This window comes from Vipera ursinii (genome assembly GCF_947247035.1).
Source record: "Vipera ursinii genome assembly, chromosome: 2".
Taxonomy (NCBI): domain Eukaryota; kingdom Metazoa; phylum Chordata; class Lepidosauria; order Squamata; family Viperidae; genus Vipera; species Vipera ursinii.
Window position 1 is genome coordinate 24,619,531 of NC_139513.1, and position 20,260 is coordinate 24,639,790.

The 20,260-nt window shown below is 41.5% G+C and overlaps 1 protein-coding gene across 1 annotated transcript; it reads left to right on the forward strand.

The window, feature by feature from the left end:
- Positions 1-3,135: 3,135 nt before the first annotated feature.
- On the forward strand, positions 3,136-19,940 carry LOC310636301 (E3 ubiquitin-protein ligase TRIM7-like; the record flags this gene model as incomplete). The annotated part of the gene is made up of 7 exons (XM_083356021.1): positions 3,136-3,681; positions 8,824-8,919; positions 11,249-11,479; positions 13,391-13,413; positions 14,718-14,833; positions 16,502-16,537; positions 17,681-19,940. 7 exons carry the CDS (start codon positions 3,136-3,138, stop codon positions 18,193-18,195), a joined length of 1,563 nt encoding a protein of 520 aa, XP_083212147.1. The 3' UTR covers positions 18,196-19,940.
- Positions 19,941-20,260: the final 320 nt, after the last annotated feature.

Here is a 20,260-nt window from a genome sequence, read left to right on the forward strand (position 1 = left end):
GGGAAGTGAAAAGAAAATTCAAACGTTCAGTGGCAAGCTATCTCGATATGTTTGCCAAGGCAATTAGTGTATTAGATAAAAAGCTGAGTTGAATTTGAGACGAGAGTCAGTTTCCCTTTTAATTGTGAAGAAAACAGGGGAATCTAAACAAGGCATGAAACTTGGCTGTAGTCTGTCAGTTGAAGCAGGCTTCCCCAGCCTTGTACATCTGGATGTGTTAGAATGGACTCCATTCTTCCATGGTAGCGGAGGATGGGAATTGGAGTCCAGGTTACCTGTAAAGCATTAGTTGGCAAACTGCATTAAGCCATGGGCCTTTTGGCTGATATTTATGAGATACGGCTTTTCTCACTTCAAGCCTGCGAGTCGTTTGTTTTATTTCTTGCTCATGCAGTCATGAGACTGAAATACGCTGATGGCATGAAGGCTACTGCTAAGCTTGTAAGCCGCCCTGAGTCTTCAGAGAAGGGCGGGATATAAATGGAACTAAAATAAATAAATAAAATAAATCTCAGATACATATTATGGGATGGACCAGGAATCAGATTTTTGCTTGGGAGTGGAAGAAAAATGTCAACAAATGACTTGCTTTCTGCGTGCTGAGCTCAGTCTGGCTAGTGCTGTTTCTACCAGGGGAGCCAAAGTAAAAAAATACCGATGGCAATATTAATGGGTGTTTCAGAGATATTGCCATTTAACTGTAGTTATCATTCCTTCCCATTCTGTTATTCTGTTAGCTATAGTCTCAACATATTTCATTAGGGGGGATCAAAAAAACATACCACCACAATAAACCAACACAAACCCATCCATGCTGAGAGCGATGAAGACATTTTGAATATTTCTGAGGTTAGAAACATCATTGCTGGAATCTTTGCGATCTTAAAAATTTAATCAGTCTACTATTGGATGTGCTGCTGAATTTCTCATTTCCAGGAAATTTTCTTGATTATGTACCATCGAGTTGTTTTTGACACCTAAAGACTTTCTCTGTGAATTTTATTTACAGAGACCTTTTCTCTCTCTCCAACTAAGATAGAAAAGTAGATAGACATCAGATGGAGATGAGCTAATTATTGGTTTGCAGGGTGAACACAAACTGATGCCTATTAAAACTCGCTACTGCGAAGTACTGTAAGTCCAAGATCCTGGAGTTCCAGTGCCCCCTGCTGGTTGTATTGGGAATATTGGCCTATAGATTCGTAAAAAAAATTGGGAGATGAGTTGATTTACCAAATACACTCTGCAAATAAAAAATAATTATCTTAAAAAAGGGAAATGTGCATAACAAGATATGAAAACAAAATGTCAATAAAACTGAAAAATTATATAAGATGTTGAGATACTAGAAAGTGCAGAGAAGAGTGACAAAGATGATCAGGGGAATGGAGGCTAAAACATGAGGAATGGTTGCAGGAATTGGGTATGTCTAGTCTAATGAAGAGAAGGATGAGGGAGGACATGATAGCCGTGTTCCAATATCTCAGGGGCTGCCATAAAGAAGAGGGAGTCAATATATTCTCCAAAGCACCTGAAGGTAGAACAAGAAGCAACGGATACTTGTCAGGGAAAGATCCAACCTAGAACTTAGGAGAAATTTCCTGTCAGTGAGAACAATCAGTGGAATTACTGGCCTTCAGAAGTGGTGGGTGCTCCATCACTGGAGGCTTTCAAGAAGAGTTTGGACAGCCATTTGACTGAAATGGTATAAGGTTTCCTGCCTGAGCAGGGGGTTGGACTAGAAGAGCTCCAAGGTCCCTTTCCAACTCTGCATTCTAAATATCAATAATGAACAGTAACATATTTTGTGCTTTTGAGGCAGCCTTGGCTCCTGGCAACTGCCTGAGTAAGTCTCTGCAATTTTCTTGGCAAGTTTTCACAAGTGGTTTGCCCTTATCTTCTTCCTAGGGCTGAGGGAGGGTGACCAGCCCAAGGCTATGCAGCTGGCTGTGTGCCTACATCTCCCAGTTTCTCCCTGGCGCCTTACCCACTACACCAAACTATTTGGGCAAATAGTAATTGGGGGGGAAATGGCAGCAGGGAAAGGGCACCACTCAGCAAAAGAGAAGAATGAGAACATTTGTAGGTTCAAAAGAAATGTTGTCCCAGGAGACAGTGTTTTCATTTATGCCTGGCATGTAAAACCAATCAAGCACACAAGTTGGAAAAACCTTTTTAATTGCTTTATTCTGTACAGAACAAAAGGCACTTGGTTCTAACATTTCCACAGGAAGCACAGGGATTTGATCACAGTGAGTTTTAAATGTTCACAATCAGAAAAATTGTGACAGTGGTGAACACCATTTCATTTTCAAACATGGTTAAAACACATGCAAAAGATGGACATGAATAGTGGGCACTTTTGTTACAAAGGAAAACTGAGCCGCCTGCTGGCTGGGAGATTCTGGGAATTGAAAACCCCATAGCTTAAAACTGCTGAGGTTGAGAAACATTGGTATAAGCAGTCTAGTCAATGTATCAGAATCTAATTGATTTTCTACTAATTGTCATACTTCCAGTTTACACAATTGTTAGACCCAGTTCTTGAATTTAAAGAATTAGAAACTGGTGCATCTGAGGATGTGCAGAATGTTTTTTGACACTTTAGAACATTGTCATAGCCATGCGCAAGCTTCGCTATTAATAGGGGACAGTGAACATTGTTGCATGAACGAGGACATCCATCTTCAGAGTTTTTCCTACTGCTTTGCCTAGACTTGTATTGCAATTATCTTAAAATGTCATAAATTTAAAATCAGTGCAAAATCAGGTTGTTTGGTGGCTATGGTGATTTTTTTCCCCTGGATCTTCCCCAACTGCTGGTTATTTAAAATGAAGTCTATTCAAGTGGGTTAGCAGGATCAGTTTCTAGGTCAAAAGGAATGACTTTACTAGCCAACTGAAGCTTCTCAGCACTAATGTTAAAAATTAACCTCTGCTCTCATCCTGGACTGAAAAACAATATGAGTCACGAGGAATCTGGAAACATCCCTTCTGTCTCTCCAAACCTAATGAAGCCAAATGAAAACTCCTGCTCTGGTTTTCCTTCTCCTTTAAACTCTGAAGATCCCTTAGCGTTGCCCATCTTGTCCAGGAGCTGACTCATTGCCAAGTAAGAAACCAGAAGCTTCAGAGATGACCTTGCAACACCAGCTGGCTTCTGGCACAGAAACCCCTGCCCTGGGTTTTGTGCCCAGCATTCGTGCTCTGTATGCTGCAGTGAAAGCAGGAAGAGAAGAAGGAGAAGGGGATATCGGTGGAGCCATGGCTGCCGTCCTCCTCCCAGGGAACCTTCAAGATGAAGCCACTTGCTCGGTTTGCCTGGAATATTTCAAAGACCCTGTGTCCATCCAATGCGGGCACAACTTCTGCCGGGTTTGTATCACCAAGAGCTGGAAAAGCCTGGAGGTGGACTTCCCTTGCCCCCAGTGCAGGGAAGTATTCAAGGAGAAAAGCCTCAGGCCCAACCGACAATTGGCCAACATGTCTGAGATCATCAGCCAGTTCATCCTGCATGGTGGGAGAGGCCTTGAGGAGGACAAGATCTGTGAGAAGCATAAGGAAGCCCTGAAGCTCTACTGCAAAGATGACCAGAAGACCATTTGTGTGGTGTGTGACCGGTCTCGGGACCACCGACCTCATGCAGTGGTGCCTGTAGAAGAGGCAGCCCAGGAATACAAGGTATGCACCTACCTGTGTGTTGTACAGATATTCTTCTCAGTTTTACAAATGTCTCAAGTCTACCTGTCTCAAAAGCCTTTCCACATTGTACCTGTTCTTTGCTGAAAACTACCAAGGGGCTGGGCATGAGCTTCCATGGAGAAGGTCCTTATTCAGTTCCAGGGATCTCCAAGCCCATCGCTATAACCTTGAGGAGCTATTGAATGTCTGAGTCAACAATAGCATGCTGAGAGTTGACTCAGCAGCTACCGTAGGTTCAGACATCATGCTAAACCCCTAAACCTGCTATATTCCCAGTACATGTTCTGGTTTAATGGGATGGATGGCCTGTTTGATCCAACATGTAGCCAAGCTAATGGCTAGCTTCTTACATCTGAGTGAACCAGAAAGTCCTATTTTAGTCTATGTTATGCAAACGTCAACAGTCTATGTTCCTTAACTTTTCCAGAAAAAAGCAATCCAGTAGAAGGGAAGCAATCTTGAGAAAAAAATAATGGTATGCAAAAACCATCCAATTATTACCTATAAAAATCATTACTAACCTTTCTATATTTCCTTTTGATTTCTTCCATTAATATCCCTCCTTTCCTCTAAAAGCTTAAGGGAGGATTTTGTTCTGTTCCAGCCTACGACCGGCCCTGTTTGTGTGTCAGGGACAACCCCTTTTTCCTTTTTACAGTCAATAGGCTGGAAAAACCCAACCCAAATTTATTTACAGTTCAAACCAAAAAAGCAACAGAATATTTCCTTCAATAAATAAATCAAAATATCAAACAAGAGTCAACAAACAAGAGTTAAACAGAAGTAGCAAGAACAGACCAGGATTCTCTCAGAATGTCTCCAAATGGTTGCCTTCAGCAACCAGCCCCGCCCACACCTTCCCCTTTTATTATCAGTCCCAAGGCCTGGCTTCTCACTGCCTTCTCCTCCTCTCACTGAGTTGCCTCATTGATTTTCTCTGTTCTGCTCTGCTGGATTGCCTTCTGCTTCTAGCGTCTCTGAACAGATTCAGCTGTGACTCTTTTGAGTCCAACACTTCATACTCACGCAGCTGAGCCTCATGACAAACATGACTGGAGGGGCCAGGCTGAGAGTCCTGCAGTGCATCAGAGCCTCCCTCTGACACCAAAGGCTCTCCAAAACCCTCCTCCTCAGATTCATCGGACTCAGCTGCTGGGAGCACAGGATGATACTTGAATCATAACAGATATATGGGGATTTGACTCGAAAGCAGCAACCTAGAATGGTGGCCTGAAATACAATAATGGCTGGAAAAGTTACTGTGGTTGTAGTTGGGATTTAGATCATCTTGGCAGTTCCTTTCTAAAAGTTCAACCACTGTACTCCTATGATGGGAAAACCAAGAAGATTTCAAATGGAGGATAGATTCACTTGGATCCCCTGTAAAACTCTATACATGAGGCCTCTGTGGGTGGGCAGGGGTTATGCAGTATGATTCCCACCTGGAATTAAGTTCCATAGCTGTCCTTAGGTTTCGTTCCAAATTAAGCCAGGTTCAATCACGTCTATTGAAAAGTAATGGAATTGTTTTAGTCTTCAGCACTGGGCAAAATGATGGCCCCTGGATCATTCTCTTCCAAGGACTGAACCTCACAGGAGGTGTGTGGCTGGTTCCTGCCCATATATTTCCCTTTATAGGGTTAAAAGTTGCAGAGGGTGGTGGAGAGAAGAGGTCAGCAAAGCCCACCAAAACCCCTGAGGGTCAGAAGAGCTGAGGCTACTTAGTCTGCTAGCTGGGTCAAGCAGAGGTTCTGTCGTCCGGTTGGACAGGAAAACCTTGCAGGACACCAGGTCCTGGATATTGTGAGTTGGGATTTTCAGGGGGAGGAGCAGGTTTAGCTCACTGGATATCCTCATACTGAATGGGCAGGACTTTTCCTCAACCCTTTTTAGTTAGGGGACAAAGAGAGGAGCTGATTGCACCTTAAAGCACAAAGATTAGGTATGTTTTCCATTCAAAATTTTATTTACGGTTGAAGACCAAACCCAGTTTTCCATTTTTCATTTTCCACAGTTTTCCATTTCCATTTTTTGTGCTCTCCAATGGTAAACAAAATAATAACAAAAATAACACTTTGCAAACATTTGCTCCCAGAGAGATAACCCTTTTACTCCCTTGCATTAAAATCAGGGTAGATACTTATACAGTCTCAAAGTTTCACACATATATTATTCCATATGGACTGTGGTCCATGAAATCTTGCACAGTAGTACATTTGTTCACCTCAAAAATATAACAAGGTTCTTCCCTACAGTAGCAATGACTACCTTGTATTGTCAATATACTCATTCCTTACTTCAGTGGTTCTCAACCTGTGGTCCATGGACGCCTGGCTGGGGCATGATGTCATCACAGGGATCTGCAAAAGCTTCAAGGAATCTTATAATTTAAATGTTGGTGGTCCGTGGCCACAAATGGTATTTAAAGGGGTCCATGGTAATGAAAAAATTGAGAACTACTGCCTTACTCCATTTAGCAGCATTACTAAAATCACCTGAAAACACTCAAATTGGCTTGTAAGAGTTAAAGTCAGAAAAACGTCCTGTTTTGACCCAATGGCTATAATCACAGGAAGGAAGGAAGGAAGGAAGGAAGGAAGGAAGGAAGGAAGGAAGGAAGGAAGGAAGGAAAGAAGGAAGGAAGGAAGGCCACCAGGATAAATAAAGCTGTGCCATGGTTCTGCCTTTCTCATCCCCCAATTCTTTAATAGTTATTGAAAGTAATACATTTTTAAATAGTGTAGAGAAAGTAAGTTAGTAACAAAAGATGAAGCCTGCAATTTTAATATATAAACTTCTAAAGCTGCCTACAGATGAGTTCTAATCTCCATTTGGAGTAAATGGTTTTGGAATAACAAAATAGGAATTGCCAGATGCGCTGATTGCATACCTGTAGTCATTGGGACAGTCCATGCCAGGCAAGAAATGGTTAAGCGAAGAACCAAATTCCTGATCTATTTCTGGAAGGAAACCTTCCCAAAGTGGGCACAGGATCTCAGACTGACGCTGATTCTCTGGAGGGCAGGAGCCAGGCATGTTCTTTGTGGCCCTGGTCCAAATATCCAGTTAAAAATAGAAACCGCAGCTGATGAGATGACAAGAGCAGATGAGCTGAGGCACTCCTCAGAAGAATTGAGAAACTAATTTCATACATAAGCTTGAGGGCCTTCACATTACATTCTGCAATCTTTCTTTTTCTACAAATGTCGTATGAAGAAATGTATAGGTAGTCCTGGACTTGTGGCCACAACTGAGCCGAGACAGTAGTTAAGTGAGTTTTGCCCACTTTATGACTTTTCTTGCCACAGTTGTTAAGTGAATGACTGCAGTTGTTAAGTTAGTAACATGGTTGTTAAGTGAATCTGGCTCGCCCATTGACTTTGCTGCTGAGAGGGTGGCAAAAGGTGGTCACATGACCCTGGGATACTGCAACTGTCGTAAGTACATGCCAGTTGCCTAGCATCTGAATTTTGATCACATGATCATGGGGATACTGCAACGGTTGTAAGCCACCTGCTTCAGTGATGTTGTAACTTTCAATGGTCATTAAACAAACTGTTGTAAGTTGAGGACTATTTGCACTTTGCAGAAAGTCTGTTTAGCAAGATTCATTGAGAAGAAAGAGATGGTTTCCATAATTTGGGCAGCTCAACTATTTCTCACTTAGAATCTATCTATACGTGGGGAGTCCTTAATTTTGTTTCTAAGAGTCTTCCTGGGATCTGGCAAGGAGGAGGATCTTTTCACTCTAATAGAGACTCTTGCAGCTGGCTACCTACATCACGCTTTCAGGAATAGTTATTCCTCTGGGAGCAAACTTGTGTACCTCCTCTGTCTTCTTCCATTTCAAAACCCAGGGAATCCCTTCCCCATTCCTCTCTCTAGCGAGAAAGCACCAATTGAATCACCACAGTAAGAAAGATCAGCCAACTGGATCACCTCCTATTTTTACTTTTACTTTTACTTTTTGGTTTAAATCAGCCTTCCCCATTTGGGTGCCTTCCAGATCACCAAGCTATAAAAACCTTTCTTTCTCTTGGGTTTGATGGTCTTGGGTTTGATGGGGATTGTGATCAAACAGACTAGGTTTTGAAGCTTGTGTGATGCAGAATTTTCACTAGGAATTTATTTAAGCATACTGGGCACACACAACCTATATTATTTTTGATGTCTGGGTCCAAACCCAGTTCAGGTCTTTTTCACTGTAAAGTGTCCTATAGCAACTCAACTCTACCAAAGTTTGTGTGCAACTGTCTTATGCCAAGTCAGACTAGAGGCCCATCTTAGACAAACCTATTCATTACACTTCTTATTGTGGCTCTTGTGTTTTGCCTGCACAAATATTTTCCTTGGAAATCACTAAGATTGCACTTGAGCTCTTCTATAGGTAAAACAATAGCTCTATTTATATATTAAAGCAGTGGTCCCCAACCTTTACAGCTTGGCGGCCTGGTGGCAGGAGAGGAATAGGGGATCGGCCATACAAATGTTGGGCCATGCTGGCCCTCTGCTCATGCAAGTTGAGTTGCGCATGCATGCATGCTAGCCCACTGCTCATGCAAGTCAAATTGCATGTACGCCTGTGTGATGGCCAGCTACTTGTAGGGCCTAGTTCTGGACAGGCCACGGCCTGATAGTGGGCCTCAGCCCAGGAGTTGGGGATCCCTGTATTACAATATCCAAGAGGATTTGACTTCATGACCACTGTGAATTGTTTCACTACAAGTCATTTAGAATATGAATTCTATAGAAATTATATTTATATTTCCATACAGCAAAGACGCCTTCCTTCCTTCCTTCCTTCCTTCCTTCCTTCCTTCCTTCCTTCCTTCCTTCCTTCCTTCCTTCCTTCCTTCCTTCCCTCCACTCATAGCAGCTTTCCACAATACACTGAAATAATAGTAAAATATTACACAACAAATAAGAGTATGCCAGAATATGCTATTTAATAGTTGATGTAATGGCATAAATAATTATAGCTAGGGGCTTCATAACATTCATTGTTCACAGACTCATATTTTTCCCTGTGGATGCATGCAATCTTCTCAGCAGAACAAATCTTGATTACCTCAAAATTGTTAAAGCATTTTTAAAAACCTAACTGTATACTTTGGACCTTAGGAACAAATACAGACTCGCTTGGATTTCTTGAAGAAAGAGAGACAAGAACTCCTGGAATTCAAAACTCAGGATGACAAGAAGAGCCAAGAATTGCTGGTAGGTACTTATTGGCAAGCTTGTGCAGCATTGTTCAATCGGATGCAGATATGTGACTCAATAAGATTTTTGAAGAAAATCTTCAAGAAGGATATTATGTTTATTAATGTCTATGGAGATTCTCAGTCATCTCTGACTTTTTTTAAAAAAGAAAACCATAGAAACCGAGAATCAAAAGGTCCTCTCTGAATTTAAAGGGCTAAAACGCTTTTGAGTTTATTAATGTCACAACCACAAATCAGGTGTGAAACTGCCATGCTCAGAAGCACTGTGTCTCTATTTCCCTATACGGAGGTGGAATAATAAAACATGCCACTGTATGTTATCTGCTCCTAGCAGTTCTTTGAAAAGCAGGATGTAAATAGGATAATATATCAACATCTTGTAGGAGAGCTTCCCCTCAGGATCTGTTGTGATTCAGGGTCAGCCTGTGGGTTCGGCAGTTGGGTCGGACGACTCAGAGGAGGAGGAGGGGGGTGTTGAAGACCTTGCTGAGGGGGTTGAAGATCTTGCTGATGATAGCCCTCAGCCAGACCCCTCCCACTTGGTCACCACGGAGACCCAGCTGTGTGAGCCTGACAGTGTGGATGAAGATGACCCACAGCTGGCCCTGTTCAAGGACGCCCGACGCAGGAGGCAGTCAATTAGGAGTAAACAGAGGAAGGCAATGGGGCTTCTCGGAAGGAGGCAGAGAGAAGCCACGCCCTGAACTCTATATAAGGAGAATGTCTGGGAGGGCTGGTTTGCTGAAGGCAACCGCTCGGATGGTTCATGCTTCTTAAAGCTCCGGTTTCTTGGTTCGTGTCTTGTTTGTTTTTGTAGCTATAAATTTGGCAGGCGTAGTTCCAGCCTCTTGCCGTTTGTGGAGGGGTTGTCCCTGCCTTTTCTGCAGGGCCGGTAGCAGGCTGGTACAGAACAGGATCAGACTGGAGACTTCTCTGAGAAACATTTATTTACAGAATTCAATTTATATCTTGGTTTTCTACCTATAGGGCATTCATATACTGTATTACAGGCAGGGCTTTTTTTCTCATAGAATGCTCAGAACGGAGTTCCGGCACCTTTTTTGGATGGAACCTTGTAGGGTAGGCAAGGCGGGTTATATGACATGTGTGAGTTCCGGCACCTTTTTCTTTTACAAAAAAAGCACTGATTACAGATAGTCCTTGATTTATGACTGACTTTATTATTAAGTAATAAAGAGGTTGATTATAAAAGAAATAAAGTACTGAAGTCTAGAGCTGATGTCTGAATTTCTAAAGATAAGTTCTACAGCTCAGCACACAACTCATAATTTTTCAAAAGAATCCTTCACAGGGGCTCAGCTATAGTATATCCTGATTATATAGCGCTGCAACCTGGGCATTGTGAGCCTAGCCAGAAGGCAAATCTCTTACATTCAGATGAGCAAAAGAGGAAATTTGCATGGGGCCAATTTTTGTCACCCCATTTGTATCCCAAGGATGAACTTATACCAGCCCTATTTTCTTCCTTAATCAAGAAGTTTTTCCTTGTCATCTATCTCACAGTCTAGCATCAGTGGGAAATACAGATAGTCCTCGACTTACAATAGTTCATTTAATGACCGTTCAAAGTTACAACCACACTGGAAAAAGTGATTTATGACCGTTTTTCACACTTATGACCATTTCAGCATACCCATGGTCATGTGATCAAAATTCAGACATTTGGTAACTGACTCATATTTATGATGCTTGCAGTGTCCTGGGGTCATATGATCATCTTTTACGAACTTCTGACAAGCAAAATCAATGGGGAAGCCAGATTTCACTTAACAACTATGTTACTAACTTAACAACTGCAGGGATCTACTTAACAACGGTGGAAAGAAACATCGTAAAATGGGGCAAAAGTCACTTAACAAATGTCTCTTATCAATAGAAATTTTTGGCTCAGTTGTGGTCCTAAGTCGAGGACTGATATATTCTGGTTTTAGGCTAGTTTCACTGAAACTGATGTTCATCAGCTGTATTGATAGATAGAGCTGAGGTGGTGCAGTAGTCAGAATGCAGCATCGCAGGCTAATTCTACCGACTGCCAGCAGTTCGATCCTGACCAGCTCAAGGTTGACTCAGCCTTCCATCCTTCCTAGGTCAGTAAAATTAGGACCTAGATCGTTGGGGACAATATGCTGATTCTGTAAACTGCTTAGAGAGGGCTGTAAAGCACTGTGAAGCAGTATATGTGCTATTGTTATTAATTCTCAAAGCATGGTGGGTGATTAAATTGGGAAGTTTATTCCAGTGATAATTCCTGAAGGATAATTGTCTTATTCTTCCTCACCTTCTCTCTTTGACCTTTTAAAAAGAAAACCATAGAAACTGAGAGGCAGAAGGTCCTCTCTGAATTTGAAGGGCTACGCCAGTTTCTTCATGAACAAGAACAGGTTCTCCTTGGACAGCTGGACAAGATGGAGAAAGGCATCGTGAAAAGACAGAATGAAAACATCACAGAGCTGTCCAAGGAAATTTCCCTCCTCAACAAATTCATTGCTGATCTGGAGGACAAAATCCAAGAACCATTGCTTGATTTCCTCAAGGTAAAACTCAACAACAGATAAACGTAGAAATTTTGTGTAACATCAGGTCTTTTTGTTTTAGCACATATCACTAGGTGTTGAGCAAACTTAGCTATGGTTTACTCAACCACATTAACAATGCGGCAATTTAGTGACTAGCTAAATAGTCTGTGGCTGAATCTAATAGGGCTTAGTTTCAATAATGAAGGAGATTACTAGTTGGATTTACTAATATGTCATCCGAAGTCTTTTCAACTGGACATGTTTGGGGCAAATTATATTCATGTTGCTTTCTACCTAAATATTTTAAATTTTACAGAAATTACATCAGCAGCATAATAGAGCTGAACAGGTTAAAAAATACACAATTCTAGGAGAGTATCATAGAATCCTACTGATCAAGGAAACGGCATTTATGTACTTGCATGCATCAGTAAACAGGGATCAAATATTATATAAAAGAGAAACTGTCTGCTTACTTACTTGGGTAATGTTTTAGGAAGAGGGAAAATTGCTTGTATTTTCTAATTTATTTAAACCAGTGTTTTTCAACCTTGGCAACTTTAAGATGAGTGGACTTCAACTCCCAGAATTCCCAGCCAGCATGTCCACTCATCTTAAAGTTGTCAGGATTGAAAAACACTGATCTAAATGAATTAAGTGTTTTATTTGTCCATGAACTAGGGGCAGTTTTCCCCCCAATGTTTTAACAGTTCTGGGCTGGAGACTTTAATTCAACAGCTTTCTCAAATATAGGTCAGGGGTTGTTTGTATTTATACTGATTAAACACTTCTATCTTTGCTGCTTGAAATTTGGAAAAAAAAAGTAGTTCTCCCTGGCCTTAGGTTTTTGCCACGAGCACTACTCTCATGTTACACCTGATGTTTCCATACTATAGAGTTTCTTATGACTATTTAAAGACTGCCACATTCTTTTCTGGAGATGGTTGCTCTGGAGAAATTAAGGTTAAGGTCCCCTTAAGTGTGCATGGTATCTATTAATAGCTTACTGTACTTAAGGATGGTGGTGGAAAGTGCAGTGGGAGGTATATTGAATATTCTGCAGCTTTTCCCTTGGAAAGATTCAATGTCCATCTGATTTTGTGACAACTCAGAGAAAGCTGAATTGGTTCTACTTTATCAGGAATGTTATAGGAAGCTTTTCATGATTAGTTGTCTAAGCCACATGTCCTCCTCAAAGCACATACCAAAAAGCAACAAGATGAGTAGAAGAGAAGGGAGAAATAAGGCAAATTTATCATTTATTTATTTTTCAAATTGCCTGCAGCAGTTTACAGAACTAAATAAAATCAACCTTTTAGTGAAAATGAATTAGGTCTAGAAGTCAGTAATAATAAAGGCTGGCTATCAAAATATTAAAAATACATCGCTACATAATGTAAAAAGTACTTGAGGAAAGAAATGCCAGCTTATAAAAATACAATTTTTATAATAATTTTCAGACTACATTTAAAAGTAATGACTGCTAAAATCATAGAGGTAGGCCTTGTTTAACAGCTGTTCACACTTGGGGCTGATGAAAAAGTAAATTTATGATTTTCACAGTTCTGTAAAGCAAAGGAAAGCTGAAGTAAGATCATAAGCACTGTTGCAGTTTCACTTAGCGATTGCTTTGCTTAATGACTGAGTTGTGGGTTCCAATTGTAGTCACTAAATGAAGACTACTTATACTTCAGTGAGGATGGAATTCCACAGCATGTGGGGCCAATTCAAAGAAGGCTGAGATCTCAGTTAATTGCAGTTGTTTCCTTTCTTGGTGGCCCCATAAAAAGACTCTTAGTATATAAATCTAATAAGTAAGTAAGTAAGTAAGTAAGTAAGTAAGTAAGTGGAATTCCCAGGTAGTAGTACAATAAGTAACGACATCTCTTTCCCTAACCCTCTGTTCTTTTTTCTCTCTTTCTCTTGTAGGATGTGACAATTACTATTGCCAGGTAGGAAGCTGCATTTCCACCATCTCTTTCCCTTTGTGTATGAACAAATGAAAAAGTCAGTGACAGCTGTTTAGAAAAATATGGATCTCAAAGACATGCTGTGGCCCATTCCCCTTGAATCAGGGTTAATAATCCTAAACGGTTGATGTCTTATTTGTATGGAAATAAGATACTCTTCTGCTCTGCAAGTCTTAAGTTTCCTTCATCTATATATGCAGTGGAGCTAGCAGGAGCCAGATTGAAATATGGGGATGTGAAGAGTGACTTCTATGTATTCAGAGAGTTTGACTTTGCTCCAGTTTACAACTTTTTCTTTGACCAAGGTTGCCCAACTTGTCTTAGCTCCACAAGCAACAGCAATAGCAATAGCACTTACTTAGACTTATATACTGCTTCACAAAGCTTTACCGCTTTACCTCTTTAAGCGGATTACAGAGTCAGCCTATTGCCCCCCAACAATCTGGGTCCTGATTTTACCAACCTCAGAAGGATGGAAGGCTGAGTCAACCTTGAGCTGGTCAGAATTGAACAGCTGGCAGTCAACAGAATTAGCCTGCAATACTGCATTCTAACCACTGCGCCACCACTGCTCATATAAAAATAAATATGCAAATCCCAGCATGTGGCTTCCAGAACACCAATGAAAGTTGACATCAGGCTGTAATTTGGGGAAATTGTTTAAACATGTGAGTGTAAGTAAATTCACATGAAGTTAAGTTATAGAAAGGTTTTTCCTGACTCACCCACTTTTTGGAATATGGCTGCACTATTGTCTTACAACATGTGAGTCTTCCCAAGCAAGCATTCTCTGACTGTTTTAGAACTTCCAGAAGTGGCAATTCTGGAAATTGCCTTCTTGTATCTGGAGAGCCCCAGGTTGGGTCATCCTGGAGAGAATCTGTCCATGTAATTCCTAGGAATCTAGTTTCAAGTTGATGTTATTTAATCAGCCAATCAAACTAACACCAAGCTGAGGGAAGGGTAGCTTAAAATTGAGATGATTTCAACCTTTCTTTCCCAGAAGTGTGAAATAACCAGTAATGTGTCCTTGAAGAATCTACCTGAAGGTCTTTTTGTCTACTTTGAAATGCAAAATCTGAAATTTGCTTAGAGCCAAAGAGCTTGGGTGCATTACAAATGTTTCCTCTGTTCTTTTGCCATTAGATTTTCACTCAGATCAAAAGCACAGGTGAGAAATAACATGCTGTTGAAGCCTCAAACTTGCCAATTGTCCTGAATGATAAGGGAAAGTTTGAGATAATACAGCTATCAGTCCTGATATCCTTCTTCTTCTTCTTTGTTAGAAGTGACAAAGTTAAATGTCAGAAGCCTATTCCAGTTTCCTCTGACATGAAGGGCCATGTCTCAAACTTCTCTCTGAAGACGGTGGCACTCAAAGGAGCACTTAAGAAGTTCAAAGGTAGAGAAAACGAAGACTTGCCAAGAAAATCTAATTATTTTAGCATCTAAAGAAACTCGATAGGGACACGGTGGCTCAGTGGGTTAGGACGCTGAGCTTGTTGATCAGATGGTCGGCAGTTTGGCGGGTCGAATCCTGAGTGCCGCGTAACAGAGTGAGCGCCTGTTACTCGTCCCAGCTTCTGCCAACCTAGCAGTTTGAAAGCACGTAAAAATGCAAGTAGAAAAATAGGGACCACTATGGTGGAAAGGTAACAGTGTTCCGTGCGCCTTTGGCGTCTAGTCATGCCGGCCACATGACCACGGAGACGTCCTTGGACAAGTGCTGGCTCTTCGGCTTTGAAACGGAGATGAGCACCAGCCCCTAGAGTTGGAAATAACTAGCATGCATGCGCGGGGGAACCTTTACCTTTACCTAAAGAAACTCGGGGGATGGAAGCCCTGATGCTGGCAAAGAATAACAAGAGTTACTTGATCGTTCATATATAGCTATGCTTGGGAAAAAGGAAAATAACTAATTTGCTCAACTGCAGTTAAGTTTAACACTTAAGCTAGAGTGAAAATTACACAAGAATGAAAAAAAATCATGTTATATTTATGTTAGAGATTTTGCATGATATAAAAGTGGATAAGGCTATCCTTTTATACAGCTTAGTAGTAAAGTACTTTTAAATAAATTATATTAGTAAAGTAAATAGTAATAACATTCTATACTTCTAACTTGACATCCAACTATATGCCTTTACTAATAGGTTTTACAACAGGATAGACCTCTTATCTAGTTTTACCACACACCATTCTCCTCAAGCATGTAGTAGTCTACTTTTGAGAGTGATGCTCAAGAAGAAGCTTTGATAGTTAGATGGGACTGTAGTATGGCCAGACTGAAAATGATATTCTGTTGCCAGGATGATGGGGGATCTCATCAGTCTGTGGAATTCATTCCCGCAAAACATGGTAATGGCTACTTCTAGAAGAGTTGGCTAATTTATAGAGGATGGGTCTACCATATCAAGGGCCTTTAGTCTTGAAGAGTCAACTTATCTCTGAGCTGAAGGCAGTTTATCTGCAAATACCGAGAAAGTACAGGTAGTCCTTGACTTACAACCATATGTTTAGTGACTGTTTGAAGTTATAGTGGCACTGAACAAGTGACTTAAGACTGTTTTTCACACTTACGATCATGACAGCATTGCCGTGGTTGTGTGATCAAAATTTGGACTCTTCCAACTGGCATGTATTTATGACGGTTGCGGTGTCCCGGGATCATGTGATCCCCTTTTGTGAACTTCTGACAAGCAAAGTCAATGGGAAAGCCAGATGCATTTAACAACTGTGTTACTAACTTAAAACTGCAGTGGTACAGTTAACAACTGTGCCAAGAACAGTCATAAAATGGGGCAAAATTCACCTAACAACCGTCTTGCTTAGCAATGGAAATTTTGCACTCGATTATTGATTGTAAATCGAGGTCTACCTATATTACAGAGAAAGGGTCAGATCTCTGCCCTAGAGGCATCTGATTAGCTAGAGCTGTTCCTATATTCTTATGAGTAAGACATAGAGAACATATAAGATTGTGGACTGCTGAGATCAAGGTGTTTGGACAAAACTGCTTTTTGTTGCCTTTTAGATCCGACTCCTTGACAGGTGTGTTCTCTTCTTTCAGATCATCTCCGGGATGAACTGGGGAAAGGTGAGAAAGGTAAATGTTATAAGCCAAACAAAATTGTCAGAGACAAAATCATGCATGCAATGCATAGGCGTAGGCTTGCAATGCTTCCTGTTATCCCAAGAGGGCAATTTTCCAAGGCTGTGTTAAATGTTACCTTTTTCTCTGACATGTTGTTTTTCCATTAGTTTAGCAGAACTTATTCATAATAGTTCATGGCTGCTATTCTGGACTTCATGGAAAAGTAAATAAGGTAGATAGAAAAAGTGATGTTTCTATAATGGATTACTTGCTACAAGTAGTCCTTGACTTACAACTGATCACTTAATGACTAAAATAATAACAGACCTCCCAGGGGTACTTATATCTCTGTTCTGAAATTCCAACAGCTGCCCTCCATCCCCACCTCCCTGTATTCACATAACCATGCTACATGTGGTTGGATTTACAGCTGTTTGCAGAGTCCAGTGGTCATGCAACTGTGTTTTATGACAGCTTTGCAGAAAACTAGCATTTACCGCCGATTTTTTGCAAAACCAGCCCACAGCGAACACGGGTTCGCTCGACAATTGTGGTGTTTGCTTAATGACCACAACAAAAAAGTTTGTAAAATTGGGTCGGTCACGTGGATTATCGCTTTATCACCTTTACAACTTACACCCGTAATGGAAAGGTTCCATTATGGGCCTAAGGTGAGGACTCTCTGTAAAAGAATTCAATTTTTGGTGCTGGTATAATAAGGCGAATTGTGTCCAATTAATAGATGGGAGTGTTCAGATAGGTTCAGATGGTTTCCCAGTAAGCAAAGAGATTTCAGTGAAAAATAAACATATTGCTCAGTACTGTTACAATGGCTGCCTTGGTCTAAGCAGTGATCTGTGATCTGTGAACAACTCCCAGAATTCCTGAGCTGTAGTCATGTTCACAGATCGAAAAAGGGCTATAGTTCCCCACCCCTGGTAAGGAGAGAAATTCTTTTTTTCTTGCTGACTCTATGTAGGCGTAGCTTTTTATTTAAAAGGAAAAAATGAAAACAAAGCAAAATACTCAATAAAAGAAAGGGGAACCCTCTAATGTTCACACACAGACCTTTGCACCCGCTGTTGGCTGCTGCTTTTCCTTGCTATGACTCTGGTTTTGATCATTGACCTAGTAGTGCTATATGCTTCAACTTAGAGGACTTGCTTCTGGATCCGGAGACGGCCAACCACCTCCTACTCATCTCGCCGGACCTCAAGACGGTGCGGATGGGCTGCCGCAAGCAAGACCTCTCTGACAACCCCAAACGCTTTGACACCAATTCTCGAGTGCTGGCAACGGAAGGGTTCAAGTCTGGGCGGCATTACTGGGAGGTGGAGGTGGGGTCTGCCGATGGCTGGGCCTTTGGCGTGGCCAAGGAGTCGGTGAGAAGGAAAGGGCTGACTCAGTTTTGCCCCGAAGAGGGCATTTGGGCCCTGCAGCAAAATGGGGGGCAATATTGGGCAGTCACCACCCCTCAACGCACCCCGCTTTTCCTGAACGAGAAGCTGATTAAAGTTAGAGTCTACTTAGACTACGAAGGAGAAGAAGTGTCCTTCTACAACGCTGACACCATGCAACACCTCTTCACCTTTAACATCGCCTTCACAGAGAAGATGTTCCCACTCTTCTCAGTGTGCTCCACTATAACCTACATCAAACTTTGCTGCTGAGATTGAAAGGATGCCTTGATAGAAGCAGGAAGAAGCCATGCTACTTGTTTTGATATGAGGCTGACCTCCAAGGGAGACACAAGGGTTTGTGGGAAAAATAGGTGAGAAAAAAACCTGGCCACTTTCCGATGGGACAAGCTGGCAGTGGGGCTGAAAACTAAATCTTGGGAAAGCTGCAGTAGATGCCACCAATTTATCCAGGCATGCAGCCCTGTTAGTAGGCTTGATGTTTTTGCTTCTGCTTCTAACCCAATCCTGTCACACAATTAGGTAGGATTGCATCTCGCCTGCCTTGAATATTGAGAAGAGGCGTAATTATTTTTTTTCTTCCTTTGGAAATAGCTGTAGGGAGTAAGTATGACAGACAGAGGGTTGAGTGTGCCAAAATTGCATACAGAAGGACTGTCTCCCCCCCCCCCCCCAGCTACTATGTCTTTCCAAAAGAGTTTAAAAGGTGATGATTTGTAACGGAAGTGGTGGATGGAAGACTTTCCCTTGCCCAGTACGTTCTCTCCAGCACGGTCTCTGATTCAACGTTAATACAAACACTGATACTAACAGAAGAGAATATTTGTAGCTCGGGGTTGAACTGTGTGGTCCTTAGTGCTCTCTGAGCATGGATGTTTTCTTGTAGACGTTTCATTATCCAACTAGGTAACATCATCAGTGCTAGAAGGGAGTGGGGTTTACTCTGTTTATATACAACTGTTGATGGGAGTGTTTTTGGTAGCTTCTTGATTAGGCTGTTCTTTTCTTTTTGATTGTTTGTCTCATTTGGTAGCTCCTCGATTGGGGTATCATTTACTGCTTGTAAACTGCTTGTAAACAATCAAGAAAACAGCCAAGCTCTGGGAGCATCAAGAACCTCACATAAACATGGTTCTTAAACCGTGGTGTAGGAAAGACAGCTGGTCAAGAGACTTCAGGAGAGGGTAAAATATCTGCTCTCGGGGTATCTTTGTGGAGGAAGGAGAACGCTCGGGGTATCAAAATATGAGATGCCCACATACTGTGCAGTTCCCAGGGGCAGTTGAAGAAAGATTTCATCCTACAGAGTCAGACAAAATTAGAGCTAATTCTTCTATTTACTATTAAAACATAATTACTTTTGTTAAGTTTATTTATTCTCAGCTTTAGTTCTTGGGACTTTGGGATATCTCAATGCGAATGATGTGTGACTGGCTCTTGAACGCAGGGAAGATTCTCTTTGGTGTGGCCTTGAGGATTTTCTGCACTTGCTATTCCCTGCGGCACAGAATTGATTGCTCCTGGTAAAGAGGCTTTTGCAAATAAATCTGGAAGATGCGGTTGGATCCCTAAAGACATCCCCCCCCACCCTCAGCCCTTGTATATGTGCACCCAGAGAACAGCAAGCCATTCTCTTTGTCTAGCTCAGTGGTCTTCAAACTTGGCAACTTTAAGACTTATGGACTTCAACTCCCAGAATTCTGGGAGTTGAAGTCCACAAGTCTTAGGATTGCCAAGTGTGGGGATTTAGAGGGCTTTGCTTGCCCATCCCAAATAGCTTGGAATGTCCCATCCATCAGATGGGATGCTGTGGACGTGCTCTCCTGTGGACGTGCTCTCCTGAAATGGGACCTGGGATTGACTGATCTTTGGTGTGGCTTGGAAGAAGCACATTTGGGAAATACAATATTGATAATCTAGGTGTGGATTGAACATGCTCTCCTGTAAACTCCTACAACCCTGAAATCATGCTGACTCGACATGTCCACATGTAAATAAACTGGTTCTTATCAAGATGCTTGGACCATATTGTGTTCTGTTCTTTTCTTTTCTTTTCTTTTTTCCTTTGGAATAAAATGGCCTTAGGAAACCTATCTTGATGTTCTCATGGTTAGCAAAGGGTGGGAGGATGGAATTAAGGAGTGTTATTTTAAACAATTGTTACACAGATTAGGCATAAACTCAGTCCTGTATCATTTCCAAATTATCACCATTGCCATCATGGGGAATGATGAAAAGCTCCAACTTTTCCTGCTCTTGGACATTATTCAGAAGAGACCTTGGCCTTGGGCAGCAGAGGCAGTGGTGGGATTCAGAT